This window comes from Hippocampus guttulatus, chromosome 8 (genome assembly GCF_054856545.1).
Source record: "Hippocampus guttulatus isolate MCC_2025c chromosome 8, RoL_Hgut_1.0, whole genome shotgun sequence".
NCBI classification, from domain to species: domain Eukaryota; kingdom Metazoa; phylum Chordata; class Actinopteri; order Syngnathiformes; family Syngnathidae; genus Hippocampus; species Hippocampus guttulatus.
The window spans coordinates 14,384,605-14,411,074 of NC_141268.1; the positions used below are offsets into that span (position 1 = coordinate 14,384,605).

General features: G+C 41.1%; 4 protein-coding genes across 7 annotated transcripts; 2 read left to right on the plus strand and 2 right to left on the minus strand.

Annotated features, from left to right (window-relative positions):
- Nucleotides 1-4,621: 4,621 nt before the first annotated feature.
- LOC147201318 (ADP-ribosylation factor 3) lies at nucleotides 4,622-11,204 on the minus strand. 3 transcript variants are annotated; one of them, XM_086117707.1, is made up of 5 exons: nucleotides 11,183-11,204; nucleotides 7,987-8,202; nucleotides 7,789-7,899; nucleotides 7,588-7,712; nucleotides 4,622-6,695 (listed from the first exon to the last, which is right to left on the minus strand). In XM_086117707.1, the coding sequence occupies exons 2-5, from the start codon at nucleotides 8,132-8,134 to the stop codon at nucleotides 6,534-6,536; spliced, it is 546 nt and encodes a 181-aa protein (XP_085973833.1). In that variant the 5' UTR covers nucleotides 8,135-8,202; nucleotides 11,183-11,204; the 3' UTR covers nucleotides 4,622-6,533. The 3 variants fall into 3 exon arrangements, with proteins under 3 accessions (XP_085973833.1, XP_085973831.1, XP_085973832.1); XM_086117705.1 differs by having other exon boundaries at nucleotides 11,127-11,195; XM_086117706.1 differs by lacking the exon at nucleotides 11,183-11,204 and adding an exon at nucleotides 10,966-11,087.
- A 1,161-nt stretch (nucleotides 11,205-12,365) lies between these two features.
- On the plus strand, nucleotides 12,366-15,515 carry fkbp11 (FKBP prolyl isomerase 11). Its single transcript, XM_086118859.1, has 6 exons — nucleotides 12,366-12,716; nucleotides 12,799-12,861; nucleotides 14,182-14,269; nucleotides 14,384-14,417; nucleotides 14,552-14,622; nucleotides 14,841-15,515. Exons 1-6 carry the CDS (start codon nucleotides 12,612-12,614, stop codon nucleotides 15,047-15,049), a joined length of 570 nt encoding a protein of 189 aa, XP_085974985.1. The 5' UTR covers nucleotides 12,366-12,611; the 3' UTR covers nucleotides 15,050-15,515.
- A 708-nt stretch (nucleotides 15,516-16,223) lies between these two features.
- On the plus strand, nucleotides 16,224-17,625 carry LOC147201320 (small ribosomal subunit protein eS26). The gene is made up of 4 exons (XM_086117983.1): nucleotides 16,224-16,343; nucleotides 17,074-17,251; nucleotides 17,338-17,468; nucleotides 17,547-17,625. The coding sequence occupies exons 1-4, from the start codon at nucleotides 16,230-16,232 to the stop codon at nucleotides 17,580-17,582; spliced, it is 459 nt and encodes a 152-aa protein (XP_085974109.1). The 5' UTR covers nucleotides 16,224-16,229; the 3' UTR covers nucleotides 17,583-17,625.
- A 53-nt stretch (nucleotides 17,626-17,678) lies between these two features.
- Nucleotides 17,679-24,629, minus strand: LOC147201321 (zinc finger protein Eos-like). Of its 2 annotated transcripts, XM_086117981.1 has the most exons (8): nucleotides 24,529-24,629; nucleotides 23,682-23,740; nucleotides 23,499-23,603; nucleotides 23,179-23,415; nucleotides 22,730-22,897; nucleotides 22,435-22,584; nucleotides 21,337-21,468; nucleotides 17,679-20,698 (listed from the first exon to the last, which is right to left on the minus strand). In XM_086117981.1, the coding sequence occupies exons 2-8, from the start codon at nucleotides 23,719-23,721 to the stop codon at nucleotides 19,869-19,871; spliced, it is 1,662 nt and encodes a 553-aa protein (XP_085974107.1). In that variant the 5' UTR covers nucleotides 23,722-23,740; nucleotides 24,529-24,629; the 3' UTR covers nucleotides 17,679-19,868. The 2 variants fall into 2 exon arrangements, with proteins under 2 accessions (XP_085974107.1, XP_085974108.1); XM_086117982.1 differs by lacking the exon at nucleotides 21,337-21,468.
- Between the last annotated feature and the right edge of the window lie 1,841 nt (nucleotides 24,630-26,470).

Here is a 26,470-nt window from a genome sequence, read left to right on the forward strand (position 1 = left end):
GCATGTTTTTGGAATGTTGGAGGAACCCGGAGTACCCGGAGAAAAGCCAAGCAGGCACGGGGAGAACATGCAAACTACACACAGGAACGCCGGAGCCAGAATCAACCCCTGCATCTCTGCACTGTGAGGTGGATGTGGTAACTATTTGTACTGATTTGATTCATTTGTATATTAGTATTATTGTTACCTCCCACTTGTCAAAACCATATCCTATAAATGGGAATTTGAAACACAACTGGCAGGCCATTACTTTTAATCTTGCATTTAACAAATACTAAAACTAATACTAAGACAAATAAAAAGTAAACTAAAATGACCTGCCTACATTTGCAGTTACCAACTTTTGTCATTTTGACTGTGGTCAATGACATGTGAGACACGTTTTACAAAACACTCAACCAGCAACAACACAAGCTCCTGGTCATTTTTGAACGGGCTATTGTCACAATTTCATATCACAATTCAACAGTTGGCGGCCCGGGAGTCAAGTGGTCAGCATGTCGACTTCACAGTGCAGAGGTACCGGGTTCAATTCCAGCTCCGGCCTTCCTGTGAGGAGTTTGCATGTTTTCCCCATGCCTGCGTGGGTTTTCTCCGGGTCCGGCGGTTTCCTCCCACATTCCAAAAACATGCATGACAGGCTGATTGAACACTCAAAATTGTCCGTAGGTGTGAGTGTGGGTGCCAGTAGTTTTTGTTTCTGTGTGCCCTGCGATTGGCTGGCAACCGGTTCAGGGTGTCCCCCACCTACTGCCTGAAGACAGCTCGGACCCTCCAGCACCCCCTGCAACCCTAGTGAGGATCAAGCGGTTGGGAAAATGAATTAATGAATTCAACAGTCAGTCTGTTTGTTTGGAGCCGATGATGTGTGACGTGTGTTGTAGTCCCCAAAAAAGACAAAGGTCATTACAATTATCATAAAAGTTGCAATTAAAAAGGGTTTGGTTTTCTATTCTGGCTTTGTCATAGATGACTAACAATGACACACACAGAAGTGTTACGGTACCGGTCGTCTTGAGAGGCGCCACACGCCATGCAAACCGCAGCAAGTCGACGGTGTGCTTCTATTTCATTTAACAGTGGTTTAAAACTTAATACACGAGGAAATTCCTGTCATGCGACGTCACAGAATGCTGTATTGTCGAGTTTGTTGTTTGATGGGCTCCGTCACATCGGGTTAGCGAGCCTTTATCACACAACACTGAAAGGCAAAAGTGAAAAATCACATTCACCGAGTGTGTGTATACATAATAACTCACAACTAGCAACCAGCTCATAATCTTTATTTAAGGTGCTTTGGTTGGACTTTGAACCTTCCACTCCTTCACACAGATGGCCTCAAGATTACTTGGGAGTGCTCTGTGACTTCACCTCCTTGCACTTCGACAGTCTAAGGCACTGGCTCGTGTTGGCATACGTAGCACTCTGAGAGGACAAATTTCAGCATAATAACACGTCACTGCTTTCAATGATAATTGTGGCTTGAAGCAATCCAAAGCGTTGAAAGGTCTGAAAATATACAAAGCCACAGGTACCGAACTGTGATTATGCAAGAATTGAGTGTAGTTTTGTGGTGTAATATCACCAATCAATGCTAGATGGCTGACATGTCAGAGCTGGGCTTAGACTGGGTCTAATACTGCCCCTTTTTTTACGTGAGCAGGCCTAATATTTTTTTTGCAGATTTGGTATGACACGCAGGACAAGCGGGGTAGCATGGCTCCGTGGTAGAGTGGTTGATGGTGGGAATCATGTCAAGTGTCCTTGAGGAAGATACTGAACCACCAGTCCTCCCGATCCTGCGTCATCATTACAGTGTAAAGCGATTTGAGTACCCGAGGTAGAAAAGTGCTATATAAGTGACAGCCCATTTAGCATAGTACCTCAATAATATTAAAAATTTGAGTGAGTTTATTTTGGTCAGGGGGGGGGGGGGATTTATACTTAATGTTAGTTTCTTGTTCAGCAGTTTTGTGCCATCCTTGAATTGTAATTTTTCAACATGCATGATGCATGTAGTGAGTGATATATCACTTTAAAGACATACTGTATTTGGTTTATGGTGTACCCTGTCATTCTGGTAGTCCGCTGAATTGTGAGGACAAAAGCGTACTACTGTAGTACAAAAACAATTTCTTCCTGAACTCCGTAACCTTCATGTCAAGCTTGTTGTTTTGCCATCTCGAAACGTGCTGCAAACGACGTGCTGCCGTGAGAGAGGGCGAGCCAGCCAAACTGCTTTGTGGAAACCCGCTCTGCCTGAAGATCCAGTCTCTTGTTGTTTTTCTTGCTTCATAACAGCTCGCTCTCATTCAAACAATATTTCTTTATCTTTTCTCATCTTTAACACAAAATGAAACCGGGGACCGAAATCTGTTAGGGGGCCAAAATATGTTTCCGTATGACCACACGTTCAGTCCAAAAGTGGAAGTGCTCCAGACTAATGGTTAATATTTCACCTCCACAAGGAAGTTATGCTAAAATGCTTCCCCCTCCGCCTGCTCCATTTGTCTTTTTAATCAGAGAAAGAAGAGTCTGTTCAGGCAAACACAACAACGAAAGCAAAGCACACACACACAAGGACTTTTTCCTTTTTTAAAAAAATTGACCCACTTATAAATGATCCTCCAAACATTGAATTACTTGCGAAATGAGTCAACTCTCCCCATATTTTTAACTCAATTTATTGACGCGTGAAAAAAACGATAATAATAAAATGAAGAAAAATATTACATTTAAAATTTAATGAAAAAAATCAGTTACGTGAAATAACAGTAGAGACTATGTAAGATAAGATAAGATATCCTTTATTAGTCCCACACTGGGGAAATTTACAGCCTCCAGCAGCAAGAATGTAGGCAGAAAGAAGAAGAAAAAACAAACAAACACCGTCCAGTTAAGTGCAATATAAATACAAAATGGATAAATCGCAGTGCTATTTACAGTTGTTTTCCACATCATTCAATTGTTAAATATTATTGTTGCTATTTTTTATTCAGCAGCCTGACAGCAGTTGGTAGGAACGAGCGTCTGTATCTCTCCTTCTTGCAGCGCGGGTGTAACAGTCTCTGGCTGAAGGAGCTACCTAGTGCTGTCAGGGCGGGCTGGAGAGGGTGGGAGGGACTGTCCATCATAGCTTTTAGCTTATGTCAACGTTCGTACTGATTTTAATGTAATTTGTCACGGTTTGTTTGGTCTGTACAAAAAAAATGTCATGGTGTTTCAGATTTTTAAAAAAAAACCAAGCATACGTTTTGAGAAACGGCCAGATCTAGAAATTGTCACGTTCCGTATTTGACAGCAGGGGGCAGGCGTTCTTGCTTGCCGCCTGCACACCTGCCACCCATTAGTTGACGATTGCACCCGCTATATCTAGGCACTCCGACAGTCAACTCACTGCCGGAGTATTCCACGCCGTGCCATTTGCTATCGTCTATTCCTTCTCGCTTAAAACTCTGACTTACATGACTATATTGCGTGCCTTGATATTTTCTCTCGTGATTGATTAATATTTTACTTAAGAACTTTCTCCTTGCCGTTTTTGTTTCGCAAGCGTTTTCTGTTATTTTCCTGGTCCTCTTTTTTACCAGCGTTTTCTGTTGCTTCGTTATTATTTCCTGGTCCTCTTTTGACCAGCGTTTTCTGTTGTCCGTTTAGACGGGGATTTTGTGTTATAATAAATTTCATTTTTTATGACAAAATTCTTTTTCTGTGTCTGCTATTTCGGGGATCCACTTACCTAGTAGTTGTGCACGAAGCGATTATTCTGTCGCTTCGGGCTCAACGTGACAGAAATATTTGCGCATGTTTGACTCTATTATCGTGTCTTTATGTGATCGTCTACTGTCTTTCATCTTCAACTTAAGATCTCTTTCAAAATTTTGAGACCCTAATAATGTGAGAGGCAGTTTAATGGTTCTTGAATTTGAATCATTCTTCAATCATTTAAAAACGTTACAGTCCAAATTCTTACATATAATTGTATGCTCTTCATTAGACAGCTAGTATGTATCTTATCTCTTTTTTGGATGAGAAATTGATCCATCATAAGACTTAGATTTTTTTAAATTCTTGTATTTATTGTTTCAGTATTTGAAACTAAATTCAAATCGCCCTAGTAATAATAAGAACATGGAAAAGAATTATACAGTACACAGTATGTACATTTATAGCTCAGTTATTGTTGTTTTGTTAGACTGCCCCCTAAGGGCAGGAGTCTGTCACAGTAACGAAATGGTGTACAGTACAGAGAGGCACAGAGGGATGGTAGGATATACTTGCTTGTAGTTTTCCAAAGTGTGATTGCCAAAACATAAACTACACTTTGCTACTCTGCTAAGAATGATGCATGAGGATAACACCAATCAATAATCAACAATTCAGTTGAATCACTCTGCTCCAAGCTCAAATTGCGATTATAAAACCTTTCTCAATTACATTGGTCATGAACAAGGTTTAATCTGTATTTGTATTTCTTAACATCCTCAATCATTGTACATGTATAAATAGTCAAAGGTGACCATTAATATAATTGTGAAGCCAGTACAGGATTCTATTGGCTCTCATTTGTCCCAAAAGTGTATATGTCAATTGCACAAGTAACATGAGTCCAAACTGATGAGACTGGTCCTACAGAAAATGGGTTTATTTGTGATACAGCAGGAAGTGATCATCACATACTGTAGATGTCTGGTCTCCATGCATTCAGCACTGAAACATGGTCGTCTATGTGTGTAACTAGAACGGTACAGAATGAATACCAGGGTTCTTCATCTTTTGCATTCGTTTTACTGATGTGGTCACATGTTAATGTTTTTTTTGTTGTTGTTTTTTTTAAATACACCCGCCACCCCATCACCCTAACAAATAAGACCTACCACTAAATATGGATCAAGTATACAGGCAAAACAGAAGCTACAGCAAGACAAACCTTCGCCTAACCATCTCAAACTACAGTGCACAAACCTGTTTTTGACAGCGTAAGAGAAACAAATAATAATCAATACATTATTCCTGATAAATATTCAGAAGCAAAAAGATCAACTAAATTTTAGCCGCCACTACATATAAGGCCACGAAACCCAAATGATCAAACTTGAACATGGAATAGATGCACAGATACACATAACAGTAGTTAGTTGTCATGTACGGCACAGACAAAATCTTTTTCAGATTATGAGACGAAAGCCTGCTGGTATCAGTCGTTTGCTTGTGCCCACATTTTGATCCGCGTTACCCTGCTTTCTTTCCTGTACTGACACATCAGCTAAATAAATGACTTTGTGTAAAATAAATATACTGTACTTAACTGCCTTTTCTACAGCCACACCTAATATTCACATTCAGTAAACAAAGTTATGAGGTTGCAATGACGGAACCTTTCCCACCAATCAGAACGACGACATGTTTTGATACAAGGAGTTTTTCAGCGTTCCCGCCTTGTGCGACGACAATGTATTCATCTTGTACCAGATGGAATACACACAAATCAGAATGGGGAGATGATTAATCTGCAGGTGGAAAGCAGTTCTGAGTATTTATGAGATATCCTTCGATATTCGATATACTAGTACGCTCTCCGTCCTCACAAGTCAGAAAATTCAGTCCAGTAACTTTGTCTTACTAGTCACGTTTTTTCCACTTTTTTATATTTCTGCATACTTGTTGGGCACTTTTGGCATACAAGTAGGATAACTACATGTCACTAGTCAGGTAAAACTGCATTAGTTGGTACCTGTGCACTATTAGACACATTTTATGTTTTGTGAGTTGAGTGAACTTAAAATGTCAAGGCAACAAACTTTGATAAAATTTGAACTTGCGAAATTCAACAAAATATTTGAAGCTTTGCTAATGTGACAATTGCCTCCCCCGCATTTTCAACAAAGATATAAAAGTTTACACAACTAATTGTCCCTTGTACTGTCCCCTAACTTAAAGATTAAATTTTAGTCATCAAGGTTAATTTATATTTTAAAGTTGTTCCAATTACTCTTTGAGTCCCCAAAAATACAATTTCAGCAAAATAAAAATGAAATTAACATCAATATTATTGGAAATAACTTTTTTCCTTTTGAATAAAACAAAATTAAAACCAGTCAGCATACAAGACTGCGGACAAAGTGCGTACTAATACACGGACCTTAAGATGGAATTCAAATAAAATGCTCACACAGCTTCCCATAGTGGTTTGTCGTTGTCCGACATGGCTCACGGGGAGAGGTGAAACAAGATGACTGAGCAAAACAAACACCAGTCAACCTCTCCGCAGCGGTGGAGTCACATGACCCAATAACCTGACAGTACACTGCACCAAAAGACAAGGAGGTGGAAACACAAAAAGCACAGGCCAGAGCGATTGTTTATGTTTTGTGTGTGTGCGCGTGGTTCAAACTGGGCTCAGACAACGCCAGATTGAAAATGAAAGCCTAAAATCTCCTTCAAATTCATCCACCCCATGCCCGCTGTCCAATGAAACGAAAAAAAAAAACAATAAAATTGGACGGTTGTGGCTGGCATACGTTTACCACCTTCTACTTTTTGTTCTTGAGCTGATTGGCCAGCCAATCGAGGCCCTCGTAGAGGCCGTCGCCGCTGGTGGCGCAGGTGGCTTGGATGTACCAATTACGGTGGCGCAGGGAGTGTAAACCCAACTTGTCTGTGATCTCGGCGGCATTCATGGCGTTCGGCAAGTCCTGAAAAAGGGAAGATTTTGGAAAGTGGATTATTGTATCCAATAAGCACTCTTAAATTTTTAATAGACAATTGAGGACCACTTTCTGGACTTTTGAATTTGGAAATTCCACGAGAGGCATTAGGTATCTCGGGCGGCCCGGTAGTCCAGTGGTTAGCACGTCGGCTTCACAGTGCAGAGGTACTGGGTTCGATTCCAGCTCCGGCCTCCCTGTGTGGAGTTTGCATGTTCTCCCCGGGCCTGCGTGGGTTTTCTCCGGGTGCTCCGGTTTCCTCCCACATTCCAAAAACATGCATGTCAGGCTGATTGGACGCTCTAAATTGTCCCTAGGTGTGAGTGTGGGCGTGGATGGTTGTTCGTCTCTGTGTGCCCTTGATTGGCTGGCAACTGATTCAGGGTGTCCCCAGCCTACTGCCCGGAGATGGCTGGGATAGACTCCAGCACCCCCCGCGACCCTAGTGAGGATCAAGCGGTTCGGAAAATGGATGGATGGATTAGGTATCTCATCTCAGTTAGCTTAAATTTAGCGCTCAGTATTCTAACTTGGTTCCTAGATTTGACTGAAAGACTGATAACAGCAACATAAAATAGAAGGATGAAATATCTTAATACAGTTAGATATTTTTCAGAACACTATCCCTTTACAAACTGACAGAGGTCAGCATCCAACATGGATTAGTTGTCATAAATCAATGACTTGTGCTGTTTATCATTTGTTTAGAGGTTATTATAGTGCCCAAGGTTGTTTATTGGTATTACAGAGTTCTACGCATCCACTAGTGCTTTATTTGTATAAATGCATTTTAATAATAAATATTTTATAAACTACTGTATGATTACATAATTTTCCGCAAATCATTTCATTTGTGCTGGTGTATGTGAGTGTTTCCTGCCTGCTTATTGGCAAACACGAGGAGCACTGCATCTCTCAGCTCATCCTCAGCCAGCATCCTCATAAGCTCCTCTCGCGCCTCATTAACACGCTCTCTGTCATTGCTGTCCACCACGAAGATTAAACCTGGGGGTTGATAAAAGAGAAAAACATGAATAGATTCAACTTTTGGGATCATCCTTACCGCATCTGTTCAGCTCACCCTGTGTGTTTTGAAAGTAGTGTCTCCAAAGGGGGCGAATCTTGTCCTGCCCACCCACATCCCACACGGTGAAGCTGATGTTCTTGTACTCCACCGTCTCCACATTAAAGCCTGAGAACAAAGTGTGCCACATGAGGTCATACAACAAATACTCCGCACACGGTGGGCCGCGTTTAATATTGGACAGCCTGTGCATACCAATGGTTGGGATTGTGGTGACTATTTCCCCCAGTTTGAGCTTGTAGAGGATTGTAGTTTTTCCTGCAGCGTCGAGACCCACCATCAGGATCCTCATTTCTTTCTTCCCGATGAGGCTCTTCAACAAATTCCCAAATATGTTCCCCATGATTCAGAGAGGCTTCCAAATGACTCTAGATTGTGCAACGTCTCCAGCAAGGGATCCGCTACCGAGGACTAAATGAGAGAACAAAATATACATTCATTTACCACAGCATTAGGTACACCTACACAGACTAAAAAGACGTACAAATGGGAATTGAGAGGAGAGTGAGGTAGGCAAAATACAGAGGAACCTCCAGAATTTAACCCAGTCTGTGATGCTTTCACTTTTTGCCAAGGTTCCTGGGTCTAATAGTTAAAAAAAAAAAAAAACTTTTTCACCGTGCTGTCAATGGCAAATACAAGTCTGGCGACTCTTGGCCGCACACCAAACGATTAAGCACAGCGTATTTAGCAGCACTCTACAATTGGAAACCTGCGACACGAGTTTTGAGGCTTCACAAGTTCACATAAAATATATTGTAATGTATTTTTTTAACACAATAACATGGTGCGAGTGTCAAGGAAAAGCAGTAGTCCATGAAGATGGAGAATCAGGCAAGAATAAGGAGAGCGTACCAATATAAAGAGAGGCTGTTGGTCAGGATCAAAAACCCTATTCACTGCAACTGTGCATTTTGGTGACAGAGACTCTCCACGCTTTGCTTTCTAGGCTAAGGTACATTTGAAATAATATGTAAGGGTGTATTGCAAAACACAAAATATATATACTTTATTCTTTATGTTGGATTGGTAGGACTTGGTGGCGCTGCCATGGATACCGGCCAGTTGGATCTAGCTGTCAACTGAAAATGATATCCCAGTGCCTCAGGGCTCAGGTAACGACCATCGTGGCTCACCCGTTTCCTGAGCCCTTAGGCACTGTGAGGCCTTTTTTGTCAACAGTCATTGCTTAGCAAAATTCCTCCTCAAAGGAAAAAAAAAAAGTTATTTTGAGCTTTGTAGAATTAGCATCCGTTCGGTAAAAATCAATTAATATGTATTTGATATTTAAATAATAATATTGCGCATATTGTACTGAGCAGCACAAATCCTTAATAAATTACGGCAAGCTCCATTTCTGCGGTGGCATCAAAAAGTCAAGAAAAAGCAACACAACCTTGTCGAGCTCATCCTGAACATGCATTTTGGTTGAGCTCCAAAACGGTATGACTTCTGGACTGTTCCACTTTGGAGGTTCCTCTGTCTTGTTAAAGGAATACCGTTATTGCCCCTGTGGCAGTGCCACTGAAGATTTACGATACTTATCTTTTCAAAGGAATGACTGTTGATACATCTCTTGTATTGAACATCAGTAAATTGTGTAATCGACAGTGTTTAAACAAAGAAACACTCATCTTTCAAAACATTCCACACACGCAACGAGACACAGGCAAGCTCCACCACTCATCGCCCACAGTGATGGTCATAGTGAGTGGAAGAGAGGACATGTCAGCGCCATAGCTCCAGGCTGCAGAGCAATCTGTTCAGAAGCTTCTTTCTATTTTATCCTCCCTCAAACATTAGCCTGAATGAATGCCCTCATAAACCAACGCTGCGTGTCCTATATTCTCAGGGCTGCCTTGAAAACCTAACATTTTAAAAGGCCCATTTGAGCCACAATACAAACTAAAACAGCTTCTTTGGACTGAGGTTGTTCCTCAAAACCATAGATTAAGACCAGTGCGAACAACACAACTGAAAATAAATATTCGAAGAGCAAGTATGTGTTGATTTCATCATACTTTGTAGGTATTTTTGAAATTTGTACTGACACAGTCGAGCCAGTGTTGGAGAACTTCAGGTGGTCCAACACAGTCACATAGTGGCCCCAGGCCACTGTTAATGTATAACCCTGCAATGAACAAGTTAGAGCAGTGATTCTAAAAGTGATAGTATGTGTACTACTAATGGTACGTTGGCTGCCTCAAGTGTTTAGAACTGGGCGATATGACAATAAATATCACGACGATCATGTCACCTTTCACATTTTCATGCCTCTTATTTTTAATGATATTTGTGGAAAAAAATATGCAGGATACTTTGCTTCTGTTTACATTTGATAATTTTTTTCATCGCGGCGCTACTGGATGCATTTCTCAATTGATACAGGTCTATTTAATGTCTCTTAAAAATAAAATGAGTAAAGGTAGGCAGTCATAGTGTGTTTTATATATATTTCGTTAAGTATACAGAATTTTGGTATATCGTTATCGTGATTTGAACTGGCCTATATCATGATAGATTTTTTTTCCATATCGCCTAATGGCACATGAAAGAATCATGCAGTGAAGTAAAGTTGATAGCAAGCAAAGTAATCATTTGCATGTTAAAATAAGTGGCACACTAAACACTAACACCAACACTTTTATTTTTTACAGGAAAAAATAAAACGATATGCATAGAAATAAATTAGAAGTTGACCATTGACAGCCCTGTCCATGGTCCTGAAGGGGCACATTTACTCCAAGATGTAATGTTGTGTTGTTTTAGATTAAAATAATTGTTTAATCTTAAACACACACACACACACACACACACACACACACACACACACACACAGACGCACGCACACACACACACACACACCAGGAGGTTGCCACTAGCGCCTGATTAAACCAGGGGGTCACATGATAGGAATGCGGCCAGGGTGACCCACGTTAGCCGCCGATGCTACCATCGTTAACATTCCTGCTAACTTGTCGCAAATTAACCCGTTGACGTTGCTACCTCTTGTACCGGCGCTGGACCGAGCAAGTCGCCGCTTATTTCGCCATCTCCACAAGAACACGTCCAAATTATGCGCTGTATTACACGACGATAAATCAAGTTGATTGCCGTTTTAATAGCGAATCGATGAGATGTGATGGTGCTAGCAAGTGTTTCTTTCTACCCCACCCCTCCATTCATCCGCTCTCATCTCATCCACCTCCTCCGCTCCGCGGGCATCCTGCTGTCACAAGGCCATTACAGCGACATTCCGGCCAAGAGTGACGCCGAATAAACTCTCCACACCGGCTAAGCGACACGAGGTCAAATAATCAACAGCTGGGACTTACTTTGTCGGATTTTAGTAATCGTCGATGGGTGCCAGTTAACGGTAGTCACTACTTACCTAGCTCGCTTTGATGTCTCGCGAGACCTCCTCAAGACCAGCGGTGTAATGAGAAAGGATCTCGCGAGAACTTGTGTGACTCAACGGACGATGGAGAGCCCCCAAAAGATGTAAAAGCTTATGGTTAAAACGAGGCCAACGAACTAGCGTTTGTGTTTCATTTCACTATGTGTTTTCATCGAATTTTGTACATTCATTTGTGGAAGCAACTAGTATTACTACTAGTATTACTACTAGTTGTTTCGGCGAAATTTGCTTGTGCCCTCATGAAAACCTTGCAGTGATTACAATTAAACAAATACAACCATTAATTTCCTTCGAATGTCATGCTCACCTGCAATGGGAACATGTATTTTTAAAATATAAAACAAAGCAAGTCGCAGATACCACCACATGATTTTAGGAAAGAATGTTTTATACATTGAATGGAACCTGTAAGTACTTTGTACTATATTAAGGGTCACCGACGTTTTAAAACGGAGAGGTACTTATTGTGTACTGATTAATTCAGTGTTATACACACCTCTAAATTTACAAATGTGCTTCATGTGTGCCTTTCATGATGTTATTAATCATGAATTACATTTATTCATGTGAAGTCTCATATGTTAATTATCACTCACAATAATTGAGAAACAGATAAATATCTCTATGTAATATATCTATGTATCTTCGGACAAGAGGCGGAGTACACCCTAAACTGGTTGTCAGCCAATCGCAGGGCAAACTAAAAAAATGGTTAATAGGTAATCAGAACTGTCCACGTTCAGAAAAGGACTTGCTTTTCTTGTGACTAAAGTACATTTGAGTTTAGAATAAATGTGTTGTTATTCTTGGGGAAATGTGTAATTTTAGCTGAATAGTAATTTTAGCAAATGTATTGTTGTTTATTTGTCTTTTATTGTTATTCATTTTGGTGACAGTTACCATCTGTTGAGCTCTGCATAGGAAAAAATAGCCTTCCTCTTAGCGGTGGCATATTTATTTGAACGTTCTTTATGTATTGTCCTTAATATAACAAATAAATAAACGCAAAGTAGAGTTATCCCACTCTGGCGTCTTCATTCTCGACTGACCCAGGCATTTCCAATGTATAGCAAGGCAGGCACGGTGGTAGAGAGAGGCTACGTGGCAGGCCTCAAACACCACAGCGCCCCCAGCGTACCTGAGGAGCATCGCATCCTCTGCTAATGTGCAGATGTGTGATGTTAGCGGAAGGTCTGAGGCGGGCTCATCCCTTTGAGCCAAGCGTCGCGGGGCCAACGTCCACGAGCTGCTGAGGTTGATCTCTGCACGTTTTTTAACACAGCAGCAGCGGAAGCACGGGCACTTTTCACCTGAGGGCCCAGGCAGACGAATTCGCTCGCGGATTCCACGGAAATAGCTTTTTTACGTCTGCTTTTTTCCCCCCACCCCGCAGAAGTTCACAATGCAGGGCAGCTTTGTTTTGCTGCTGCTTGCAGCTTTCACATTCACGGGGGGACTTGCGCAGGGCGACGAAAATGCAGCCGAGGAGGTGCAGGTGGAGACCTTGGTGAGTGGAAAGCTATGCTCCATGCAACATTAACGATGCGTTGAACAAAATCAATACTAACGGTCAACTATTTTGCCCCAAGCTGAAACCCGAAACTTGCTCCGTACTCTCCACAATGGGAGACACGTTGCAGATCCACTATACGGTAAGACAATCAAAAGCACTACACGATTCATAAACAACACCATTCCAGCCAAATATCCTGTCTACCGTGTATTTGGTGCGTCAACAAAGCCTCGGCAATGCGATGGCGGTCGACTGCTGTTGTGTGGCGTGAGAGTGTGGTGGCCCTTGTGTGCAACACGTCAGCAATAACACGAGAGCAGCTCATCCACGCGTTCAGATTGCCAGGCTGGCTCTCTGACTGCTCTGCTGCACACACACACACACACACACGCACACAAACCTGACACGCACACTCAATGTTAATCGGCACTGTTCCACTAATACCGTCAACAATACGTTATGTCGATGTCCATCAATCATCAGATTGCATTCATTCATTCTCATTCATTCTCTATACTGTACAGACTGGTGGATCAGTTTAGAGTTTTCCCAGTGCAGTGTTTCCTTCCTAACATTTTGACAGCCATTCACGGCTAACGATAATTTTAAATTACGAACGTCCGTTATCTTACTGCTAACAGAAAATGGGAAATCTTATATGGAGATGACAAAACTAGTATCGATAATTCAGTAGTTATAAACCTTCAAACATCTTACAATTGATTGCGACCTGCAAACAGCACATACCATGCTCGTATAAATATATTATTTATCCTCTCCAAAAAACAAAAAAACAATTGTATTACTGCAGTTTATTTGAAATGTTTTTTTTGGTTTCATCATCAAACCGACCTGTAGTATGTTTCTATGTATTATATCTTCCCCTAGTGGCTAAAGCGTGCAATCCAGAAGGAGGAGAACAATGAATGAACACCATTTTGTTGGTGTTTTGGGGTGGCTGAAATGGATAAATGGCATTTCCATTCATTTCAATGGGGAAAGATGATTTTAGATAAATGTGTTTTTAGTAACGAGAGTGGTCACAAAACAAAAGCATCACTGTACTGTATTTGTTACTGTTGGCCTCCACTCTAGACACTGTATCCACAATTATCCATCCATGTGGAGCCACCATGATATTCTGTAATAATGTTACCAGCAAGGTAGCTTGATAACATCATGTGTCAGCGTTCACAGCAAAGTGGGGAAACTTTTTCCTACAGGGGCCGTTTCATCTCTTCCCATGGGGCAGGGCCATACTAAAGTAATATGTGTTACTACTATATATTATGGAACATCCGTGGGTTAAATTTGTGGGGGGATTTTCTTAAACATTCCACTGAGATTTGTTTTTAAAATGTCACTAAAAATTACCGATCAAATGCACCACTGTTGTAAAGGAAATTGCACCGAGGTAGTATTCATGAAGCGGTAACAATGTTGTACTTCTGTTTACAAGGGTAAACTGATGGATGGCAAAGTCATCGACTCCTCGCTGTCCCGGGACCCTCTTGTTGTCGAGTTAGGAAAGAGGACTGTCATTTCTGGTGGGTTCAGAGCTAAATTTATTGATTTGGGTGCATTGAAACACATTTATTCCGGAAATGAATATACTCACTTTGGGGATTTAACTTTGCCTTTTGTTTGTTATTTCCTCTCAGGTCTGGAACAAAGCTTGATCGGCGTGTGCGAAGGGTTAGTTTAAAAAAAAAAAAAACAGCAACAAAGTTGTGCTGAAAACTTAGTAATGTTCAGATGCCCTAATGATGGACTCTGTAAAGTACAGACTTAGTTTATACTTATTTTGCTGCTTTGCCACTCTCTTCCAGGCAAAAAATCAAAGCCACAATTCCATCTCACCTCGCCTATGGGAAAAAAGGTTACCCTCCTACGATTCCAGGTAGAGAACACAAAACACATGCATTTTTGTCAATGTGATTCTGTACAATGCTATATGTGTTGTTTTGTAAAAAGAAAGTTGTTTTTCATGTGTTTGGGGATTATGTGAGGCTTTTCAGAGGCACATTTTTGGTTTATTGTTAGCACCCACTGATTGCTCTAATCCCATCATTTGAAACATGCATCTAGGAACAATGTTGCTCTCAATGTGCCCTATAGGCGACGCTTCCCTCGAGTTTGAGGTGGAGGTGATCTCGCTGACACAGCAAACGCCTTGGCAGAAGATGGTGAACGACGTTTTCCCCCTTGTGTGTTTGGCGCTGGTGCCCACTCTGCTCGGCTTAGTGGGACTCTACCTCTACAACAAGGCCAAAGACCCAAAACCCAGCAAAAAGAAGGCCAAGGACAAAAAGAGCAAGAAGAAATAAGAATGGGAAAATGAACTATTTAAATAAAAAAAAATAAAAAATGTGTTCTTTGTGTTGATTTTGTAAAACATGCCTTTGTTGTAAATTTATACCTGGAATTGACATCTCTTCAATTTAATGGGTGTTGATTGTTCAGTAAGTAGCTTCGGTGACACTGATGTTTACACTGCCTGTAGATGTTGCATCTCTGACAGATTTTCAGCCTCCGTGAGTTTGAATATACTGTGTGACGCACCCAAATTACAAAGGGCACATCTCTCAATCCAAGAATTATTGTTGTGTTTTTGGATTGCATGTATTGAGTAAGAATCTGTCATATTGGTTGATGATTTGTACGCACACAATATACAATTCGGCATTTTTTTTAGACATTGTGTTTTACACTATCCCTTTAACCTTCACATTTTAAGAGTTGTGTCAGCGAAACAATTATCACATGGGGAAATTAAATCTTTGTTCTTATGAATCCCTCCAGTGTGGGTGTCTTGGTCTTTATTGTTTGTTTTGATTTTAAGAGGATCACATCCTTCAAAGGTGAAAAAAAAGATACACTACGATTGAATAGCTTTTTAAAAGCCACAATGCCTATATTTTTACATGGTACTGTATTTGTTACGAAGTCACAACTTACTCTATTGTTGAATTACTGTTTTGTTTTGCAGTTATCATTCGTGAAAAAAAAGTTGTACGGTGAACATCCCCTCCATCAAAGGGAGTAAAACCTGTTTAATTGATTGAATATCACAGTATTAGCCCCACAGTTTTTAATACTTTTCAGACTTTATAGTTAATTTTAAACTCGTGTGTTGGTTGGTTGATATTCATTCATTATATATACTGTATAAGATTCAATTGTTATACAGTAATTGACTCGAGGCCATGCAGTACAGAAATATAAAATGAATCTGACATCTTTGCTGTTATTATATTATGTATTAAAAAAGAATTATTTACGAAATAATACTTTTCATAAAGCGGTCATGCTGAACTACGGCACTATTTTTTCTCAAATTGATATCTGGAATACAGTAATTCTACTACCCGTAGCGACACGGATGCGTACACCGGTAATATCCTTCCGCGACAATAAATTGGTCATTTCATTTTAAACTTAACATAAAATCAAATAAAAAGATTAAAAAATAAGATTATGTCAGTTACATAAAATGTGACACCCAAAATGTATTTCTTTTACTCTAAGAGCAATAATTTGGTGCCCCAGGCAAGGCGGAAATGCACTATTCTGCGCGGTACAACCTCTTCCTGCCCTCTTTCCAGCTTCCCGTGCAACATGGTGAGTTCACTACAGCGGTAGGCGGTTGGTAAAAAGCTAGATAAACCGATGTATTTATCGGAAAATACCTCCTCCTTATATATTCGAAGTTAGTAACATCACAACCACCCACCACGATGTGTTATATTGCCGTTTAAAGCACATTAAAACATTTAAAAAGGTGTCGGGGCCTAAATGCTAGCGTTTAGCAAGCTAACATACCCCTGCATGTGTTCTCTTAGCGAGCGGTAGATAAAGCTAAATCTTGTGAGATGCATTTGAGTGACATACTAAAGTAGAATTGTCTAAAGCTTTAAAATATCTCAATTATTTTACAATTTTCATTTATTTATTACAATGTAATCTATCACTTGGAGCAGTTTTATATCTGAATTTAGAGCGTGGTTGCTGCCGTGATGCAAAATCAGTCATGTGAAATGTCACAGTAGCAAATTTGGATGTGACGGTAGATGGTAAATGTATACGGTTAAACTGTTCAATGGTTTTATGAGTCAACCGTCTTATGTGTACTGAATAACCATAGTTGCACCGCGAATTAAATCCAAATGTTTATATTTTGGTCGTTCGTCTCTGTGTGCCCTGCAATTGGCTGGCAACCGATTCAGGGTGTCCCCCGCCTACTGCCCGGAGACAGCTGGGATAGGCTCCGGCACCCCCCCCCCCCCCGACCCTAGTGAGGATCAAGCGGTTCCGAAAATGGATGGATGGATGTTTATATTTTGCATTTCAGACCAAGAAGAGAAGGAACAACGGTCGTGCCAAGAAGGGCCGCGGGCACGTGCAGCCTATCCGCTGCACCAACTGTGCCCGCTGCGTCCCCAAGGACAAGGCCATCAAGAAATTTGTCATCAGGAACATTGTGGAGGCTGCAGCCGTTAGAGACATCTCAGAGGCCAGTGTCTTTGATTGTAAGTGCAATTTCTCGTCCGTATCAAGAACAGCAATACACATTCCACTGCTTATGTGCTTTTCCCCACCACCCTCTCCTGTGTAGCATATGTTCTGCCCAAGCTCTATGTGAAGCTGCACTACTGTGTCAGCTGCGCCATCCACAGTAAGGTGGTGAGGAACCGCTCCTGTGAGGCCAGGAAAGACCGCACACCGCCACCCAGGTTCAGGCCCAATGTAAGGAACTGCTAAAAAGAAATGTTTCTCATACATTGCAATCACCATATCTAACTTTTTTTTTTTTTTTTGTGATAGGCTGGTGCACCGAGAGCTCCTGCAAAGCCCATGTAAATGACATGCTTTACATATGAGGAATAAAAATCTTCACAAAGTCTTCCCAAGTTGTTGATTGAATGTATGATCTCTCATTTACTCACAAGACAAGAGAATAGTTGACTTTTTATTTGGAGTGAATCCTTACAGTACAAAACTTACAGTAGTTAAGATCAAAGTAGCGAAATGCATAACTGTTGTCAACATTTAAGAGTTTGCATTAATTTAAAGCGATTTCAGGTTATTTACAGGAGGTGAGAGACTTACAAAAACATCAGCGTTTGAAAAATCACATTTAATGTGGTATATTTGTGAGCTGAGGATTGGGAGCACATGCATCAGGGTCTGAAGCATAATTAAGTTGAGAGTTGTACAATTACACCATTCCCATTGAAGGCAAATACCATAATAAAAATTTTGAGTAACGATGGGTGCTTTTTGAAAATAATATTTTGACACTTAAAGCCAGCAAAGATTTCATGTCTGCAGGGAGATTTCTTTGGATCTTAGCAGCAGCATTGTATCCTACGGGCATCTGGAAATCAAAAGTAAAATGGTCCTAGCAAGGGGAAAGCTGGTGGTGAGCATTTCACAAAGCTGGCCTGTTGTAGCACACGGTGAATAGTTGCAGAACACTAGAATGAAGGCACAATATGAAAAGTACTACATACAGGAAGCAAACCAGCATCATGGGCCCCTTCCGTTAGTTACACAAGCAGAGTACCTTTTTTTAAATACTAAAAACACATTTCTCAGTACAACAGTGATCACTTTAATGTAAGGTAAGCTAACTTTCATGAAAAAATGACTGATAGTGGAGCCTTAATCTGTCTTGCGTTTAGAATTGTGCTTGACCGCTGCGCAATCATGTCTTATAATTAATAACGCCAACTTCAAATTGTCCACACATGACCTTTAACCATAAAGGTCACCATAACCACATTCAGGATTTAAACCAAGTGAGCAAAAAAGGTTTTTCTTGCAGTTACTTAGGCAACATTGTATAGACAAATACCACCAAACACTTCTCACAATGTAGCGACAAAATATCCTTTGCTCTTTGGAATCAATCACGAGCGCTATTTCTTTTCATTCTTTACATAATTTTCAGCATTATTCTGGTAACTGTTAAAGGGTCAGAAAATTACCTACACAATTTGATCAGGTTTCAGGCAGGTTCTTAAACAGTTGTTGCTTCTGTCATCATTTCTTGGCTTATGCTTAATGTTTTGCAAATTATAGCTCGAGAGTTGCAAGAACAGTCAGAATCCATTCCCCCCCAAAAAACAATGCCACCCATATCCAATCTTTGAACACATAATGCCTAAACTGCCATAGTTTACATTTCTGTTGATAAAAGCTGGAAGTTTTTGCTCTTGTGTAGCTCTATATTTATAATTCCTGCCTGTGTATGCACAAATTAGACACTTCTTGAGATCTTAAATTCTTTGGTAACTCATTCCAACATGAATTCGTATGTTTGAGGACATGATTGTTAGTTAATAGCTTTAACTCTAGTCATTGAATTTCACGATGAGGGAAGGCACAATACAAACCAATGAGAGCAAGTTGTAACTGCATTTACATTATTTCTTGACATAAGATCATCACTTCTCCCACTTGAGCGGCAGTGATGGATTTTCCTCATATTTTGAGAGAAATGTGCAGCTTGTGAATGTAGTCTATAAAACAGTTTAATATGTTCAGGATTTTCTGGCAAGTATCAGTGCAACAGAAGCAGTTATAGAACAAATTTAAAAAAAACAGACAGGTAACGCTCACAAGTCATCCAAGTAAAGGCCTCCATTGTTCATTGGCCTTCACACGGTCTACCGATTTCCAGAAAACTAACAATATCTCACATACGTACACTCAGTTCAATCAGCCTACCACTTGACACAAAACAAAAAGTGCATTTATGATTCACAGACAACTTTCTAAACATCTCATGAACTTTGACCTGGCTCTTTCATTTGGTCTGCACTTAAAATTAGGACATAAAAACGTGATAGTGAATGTTAATGAGAGGTTTTTAAGGGTCATTTCTTCAAATGAGGCGAGGGTCTTCACATTTGACTTTTTGGGATGAAGAATCTGTTAAAGTGCTCAAGAGTTTTCAGGTCGGATTGGTCAACCACAATATGTGCATTAGGTGGGAATCCTGAATTTGGGCGCAAGGCACATTGTGTGGATGGGAAAAGTGCATGTTCAGAGACATTTTCAAAGTGCATTAGGATAAATAATGGATTTCCTTTGTGCTGTGCAGACCAAACCATGCCAGGCCGAGCTCATCGGGACTGTTCCTCAGTCGAGGATGTGCTCTCCACGGACGATGTGCGAAGAAAACTCGTAGCGATCTTTGCTCCGGTGGCCGCAGATGTTACACTCGAAGGGTTGCCGAAATCCATGGCACCCCATGTGGATGGTAAACATGACGTGGTCCATGAAGAGCACGCGGCAGTGGTCGCATCGGAAGCAGCGCACCGTCCGCCCTTCACCGTCTACCACTCGCAGAGTCTCCCTTGAGGTGGACGAGGGCGCCGTAGGTGAACTGGGCATCGGGGCGAGGCCCGACGGAGGGGGCGCGTGGTGACTTCCGTCCTCTCTTTTGGTCTCCCGGTCTTTGGCGTGGCCGGGGCTGTGTCCGTCCCAAATTTTGTAGTGCGAAGGAGCCGCCGTGTTGTGGAGATGATGCCCGTTGTTCCTGGTGCTGTTGCACGGCTCGTCCGCCATGCTTTCCGTGTCCGTAGAGTCCTGGCAACCGTTGGTGGGGGAGGCTGCCTGACTGCGACCCACGGGCAGGTCTTCGTGACCCTCCGCCGCTTCCCTTCTCCCCACATTGGCGGGCCCCAGCCCTACACTGGCCCCCATGCAGTCCAGCCTCAGGCCGAGAGCGCCCGGCGCATAAGCGGCGCTGTGCATCGATCGGAGTTCGGATAAGCACGAAGGGTGAGTGATGGGGAGATGGAGAGGCTGCAGGGTGTCCGCCATCCCCCCTCCTCCTCCATCACTGCCTGCATACTCTCTTCTAGGAACGCGTAGGCCTTCCAAGTCTCCTGGATGTGTCTCTCCATCTTTGTCCAAAGCAGCATTTAGCTCGTAAGGTGCATTTCCACTATGTATGTGCTTCTGTCCTGCAATTAGAACATAAAATCCTCATAGATTGAAACAATAGCATTGTTCCACTTTTCAACTTCAGGATGAGCCCAAAATGCAATGTTTAACCCACTAAGCCCCTGTACAAAATGGCAATCATTTTGTGATCCTTAAAAAATAAAATTAAAAAAAATGCACCTCACTTTCCTGAGAGCTGTAATTTTAGTATTATAGTTAAAAAAAATTCCTTCAATATAATGTAAAGAAACCTTTCTGCTACACTAATAAATGTCAACACTACATAAGTAAAAACTACTCATCATTTGATGATACCGGTCCTACAGTGTAAAAAAAGCTAACATGAATCAGAAGCGTTGCAAAATGTTCTTATGTCAATCTTGATCATCTTTAGTCTCAACGTTCTGTGTGAAATTTTAATTTTGATGCAGTTTTTTTCCGGAATATCTTGGTTAGAGTCAAGTGGTAAAAATTCTGGTGTGTTTGACTTTCCTGAACTAACTTCAGCAAACTAATTCGAACACCAAAAGTACATCCTGATTTTTGCTTTGAGTCAGCCTTGTGAGCCTTGTTCATAAAGTTTGTTTTCTCGTTATTAAGGGCTAAACATGAAGCGGCTATTTACTCAGACCTCACCAAACCGAGGCCACATGCTCACCTACAAATTTTTGTGGCATAGATCTTTTGCGTTTGGTGACGCTGCTGGCGAGCCGATCAACAAACATCATCTTGTCTGAGTAGGCATGAAGCGGGGAGTCTGGGATGTACTCCATCTCCCTAATCTCCTCTCCTACAAAACACAGAATATATAACATTTGCTCTGATTACAGATCCTAAATAGTCCAGCTAGATTTTCAAACCAAAGCAAGTATGAAAACTAAGCAAAATGGAAAAAGAGAAGGATGGGTGGATCATTTTGATTATATCACAAACCCCAAATTCACCATCTCTAGAAGTCAGAATACTACATTAAAATAAATCTAAATGGATTTTTCCAAATATAGAAATTAAATAGGAAGAATTGCTTTTGAGTAAAGCGTTTTCCCACTTGTGTAATGACTTCTACTCTAATTTTGAAAAGACCTAGTGCAATACCTGTGAATGCATTTATTTAGGATGCACCATTATCACTTGTTTTGAGACAAAATACTTGAGTAATTGCCAAATCCGAGTACAGATACTTGATATTGCCATTATGCCTCAAAATGGTAGTTAAAATGTGTTTTGTTTTAACCAAATATTCAGAGACAAACTTTTCTTGAACATGGCACAAGTCTCACTCAAATCTTTTGTGTAGAGTAACAACTTGTCAATCTTTTTTCAGTTGCTGATGGTAGAGTGGTACACACCCCTGACTTGTGTGTCTCACTCAGTGACGTTGTGAATGTGGATGGTTGTTTGTCTCTTTTTGTGCCCTGTGACTGACTGGCAAACAGTTCGGGAGTTAGTCCGCCTTTCACCCGAAGTCAGCTGGGGTTTGAAACTCGAGACTTGCTGTACCCCCGATTGTCACCAGAGCATAGTTGAATACGCAGTGAGCTAAAAGTGTTGCAATCCGTTTTTACCTCAAAGAAGCTCCTCACGCATGGCAAAGGCTGCCACAGTATGTACATGGAAAACGTCTGGCTGGTGAAGTGGCATTCATGCAGTCGTACGGGTATGAGCACTCTACAGTCGATATCGTTGCATCCTCAGTAACTTTTGAGATGCATCTGTAATAGCGTGCTGTATTGTGACTCAGATGAACCATGCTCACCTGGATGCTGAGCACTATTAGGCTGTTTTGACTCCACAGTCTGTAAGTAGTTGTAGCAGCGTTCAAGGTGCTCCTCCAGAGTGCTCTGTTGCTTGTAACTGCGACCACAGTAACTGCATTTGTATGGCTTCCCAACAGTTGGAGAGGATACTGGAGCATAAAGTGGAAGGAGGACATTACCTTTTGCCAAGAGATACATTATTCGGAGTGATTGGAGGGGGGCAGACTTATTAGGCCTATTTTTGATTGATTTGACAATAAAGATGACCTTGACCTCGACCTAAAAATGTCCTACCGGCATGAGTGCGAAGATGGCCGGTGAGGGCGTCTCTTCTTCTACAGGCATAGCTACACAAAGGACATTTAAAGGGCTTCTCTCCGGAGTGCAGCTTAATGTGACGGAGCAGATTTCCTTTTTGAGTGAAGGAGGCACCACACTGATTACACTGGAATGGCCGCTCACCTGCACAAAGATCAAATTGTTGTGAATGAGAAATCCATAGGTCATAGTTGGAGCTGAACAATTAATCAGAAGATTGAGCAGAATCCCTCAATGGAATGGGTTTGAGATTCCAATGTAGTTGCTGTACCCAGTGGGAAAATAAGCTAATTTTACAATCCTAAAGCAAGTCATATATTGCATGTGTTTCAAATACTTAGACATTCAAAACATGTCAGTTTTGCCAACACAAAACAAATGTTATTTCACATATGAAGCTTTTTTTTCTTTTTTCTTTTTTTTACCTGTGTGACTGCGTTTGTGCACCATGAGAACATTGGGCCCAATGCAGATCATACCACAGATGTCACACTTCAGCTTCCCACTGGGCAGTCGAATGTTGTCATGATTGGCAAGCTCCCTGGGACCAGGCGGCTCTGTTCCCTGATCCACGCCTCCTTCCTCTATACGTTCCACTCGCTCATCATCGTTATTAGGACCGGGGTCTTCATCACTGTACAACTCGACTTTAATGGAATTTGCTAAAAGAGAGGGGGAAAAAAAGGAATCCCATTTTTTTTAAACATAGAAAAGGAGAATTAAGTGTCCAGTATTTATGACTTACCGCTAAGTGAGCGGTGAGGTGAGGTTTCCTTACTATTTGGAGTGCTTACTGTCGGACCACCAAGGCCCCCAGAAAACTCTTTTTCCATTGAAGAGTCGCCACTAACTGCAAATACAAAAAAAACAATTAAACATAAATTGTTACTTATGGTCTGATTTGATGCACAAAAAACAAATAGCTGACCTGACATGTAAGACTGGCCATTGCAGTCATCAACATCCATACTAGATTTCGGCCCAGTACTGAAATGAGAGTTATGTCCACATCAACTTGTCATTACAAAACCAAACGTGTGCTACTGATGTTACACTTGTTACATCTATAGAACTGGAGAAAATCGCAGTGAGTCAACCCATGACACCGCACTGTTGAATTAGCTTTTAGACATTTAAACACAATACAAATATGTTGAGGATGGCATCCGTTATTAAAGTGGGATTAATCGTACGATTGCTGTAGCAGTGCCAACAGCTACACGAGAGCTAACTCGAACATTAGCGGCTACAGATCAGCTGATCGACTGACTCGCAATTCTCATGCCACCACTGACAGAATCATCGAATACTCGTATGCCATCAATTAGTCTTCAATACACATTCTGAACGTTGAAGAATTCATATGCGTCTCCGTAATTTAACAGCTAAATCAGCAGTCGGCCTGGGCAGTTCAAGTTAAGCGAAGCTTGATTGGCGCAAATGTGAAGCCAAAGCAGCTAAAACCAACACGACGACGTTGGTATTTGTTACGCTCGCTCACTGAATATCGCGGTATCAAAGTTAGGTACCGAACGGTGCAATGTCAATGACTGACATGCGTGATAAGTTCTCAGACTGACAAATGCTACATTTAGCCCGCTCGATGCTAACTACGGCAGCCAGTGTTTCCGAAATGGTTGCTATGGCACCCGCAGCCTCGCCGAATGCTATGAGCAGACAGGTACGGACGAACTACAGAACATGTTCTCCTCGATTCAAGTAACGACGTCCGAAAATTTAATGAGTCCACTCCCCGTATATGTGTGGTAAATTACCAATGCCTGGCGAGGGCGACGATTGAGGTTATTCGGTGTTTGCATCTGCTTGTTTGGGTTTACGACGATGACATCCCCAGCCGGCAGCACTACCTCACACGCCAAACTACTTCCGGTCACAATTTCGAGTGTGTCATAAATATTGATAATTATATCCATACAAACCTCATGACTTTTATTAAATTATACAATACAATCAATATAGCTTGTTGCTATGCAGACAGTCTTTAAGCCAGGGGTTTCCAAACTCGGTCCTCAAGGGCTGCTATCGCAATCCTGTCTGTTTTCCAGCTCTCCCAGAGCATCACACCTGATTCAAACACTCAGGATCGTTCTAATGTTGCTTCAGAGCTGGCTGGTGAGCTGATCATTTGAATCAGGTGTGTTGCAGCCGCGAGAGATGGAATACAGGCAGGACAGTGGCTTGACGTGCCTGGAGTACATTTGTTTGGAACCTTTCAAGCATTGTCCATTACAGTTTTGTTGCACTTACCATGTATGTGAAATAGACTACGTTACATTTGCATTTAAACTTAAAGAAGTGATTGTTTTTAAACATTTAAGTACAAATTTCATGTAACTTGTGTCCAACACATTTTAATTTAATAATTTAAAGTAGTTTTTTTCTTTTCCGGTATTTAAGTCCAGTTCTGTTCAAACTGTCCGTAACGTTAGAGTGTCTCAAAAATAATGCATTATACAATATGTAATGGGACTAAAAGCTCTGCCCTGTTTTTGATTAACTAGCTATGTAATATTTTTTTGGTCACAAAGGACACATTTTAATAGCGTTAAAGTCGAACTAAGGCTAACTTTATTTTGTTTTAATCATTACTCTGAACCTCGTCAATTTTCATCCATTTTGATATTTGACAGCAATGCAAATACTGTACCCTAAATGCCATTCTTGCATGCGGACATTTGAATACTTTTGCTAAAGGGACCTTAAACAACACGAAAAATGAAAATATACAAACTTTCTTCATACAGGTGCTACAAAGTTTGTGTAAAATCAAGGAAAATGGTAAACAGGTGGTAATGTTGAAAATTTCATAACTAAGAAAAAGTATTTCTTCAGGCAATTGTGACAGTGGTCACCGTGGAGTTTGAAACAGTCCCAAAAATCAAGAATAGTCTGTATTAAATAGTCCAAGTCACATATGCAGTAGCCAATGCGTATTTTTATTGGACATGGAGACGGTGTTTGCTCGGGTAGTTTGAAACAGTCGACAGACCTGTCCGTGACATTTGCACAGGTTCCCACGAAAATGGGCACCTGTTGGTCTTGGAATTGTCATGGGAAATCTCAAAATAGTGTAAGAGTAAGCATCAGCATGACGTATAGTAAATATATACGGAACAGAAGTCATGCAGCGGTGAAAGAGTTGATGCTGCAAAAACAAGACCTGTATCTGCAATGGAGTTAATAAAAATACACTTTTCTTTCTCCTAAAACATTAATTTAGGATCAAGCCTTTATTGACCATTAATACAATTTGAAAGGAACGATAGTTCAGTTTGATATGCCTCAAACAACAAGGCGTATTTACAGTAGTAATTGTTACCATTGTGTTATTGTCCATGTTATGTGTTGTGTTCTGTTGCACCATTTTTGTTAAGTCGTGTTAAATGTTCTGTGACGCGGTTTGTTGCAGCTGCAGCTCTTGTGAAAACGCTATCGAAATAAATTGGTTGTATTTTAAATACACACTACTACTAAGAGGATGGCTTGTCTAAATTGAATCCCAGAACATACAGTGCATGCATGGAAAATGAACCGTGTGAAAGCGGGTGGGTACTTTTGTCACCTCTGACATTTTGTTCTAGTATTTGTCTTGTCTGGAAAGGTCGAGTTGAAAGCGGTCTAAACAACACTCGTGTCAGTGGGTTGCAGAGCTCAGAGCGACCCCCGCTGCCGTATATTAGCTTTGCAGAATGTGTG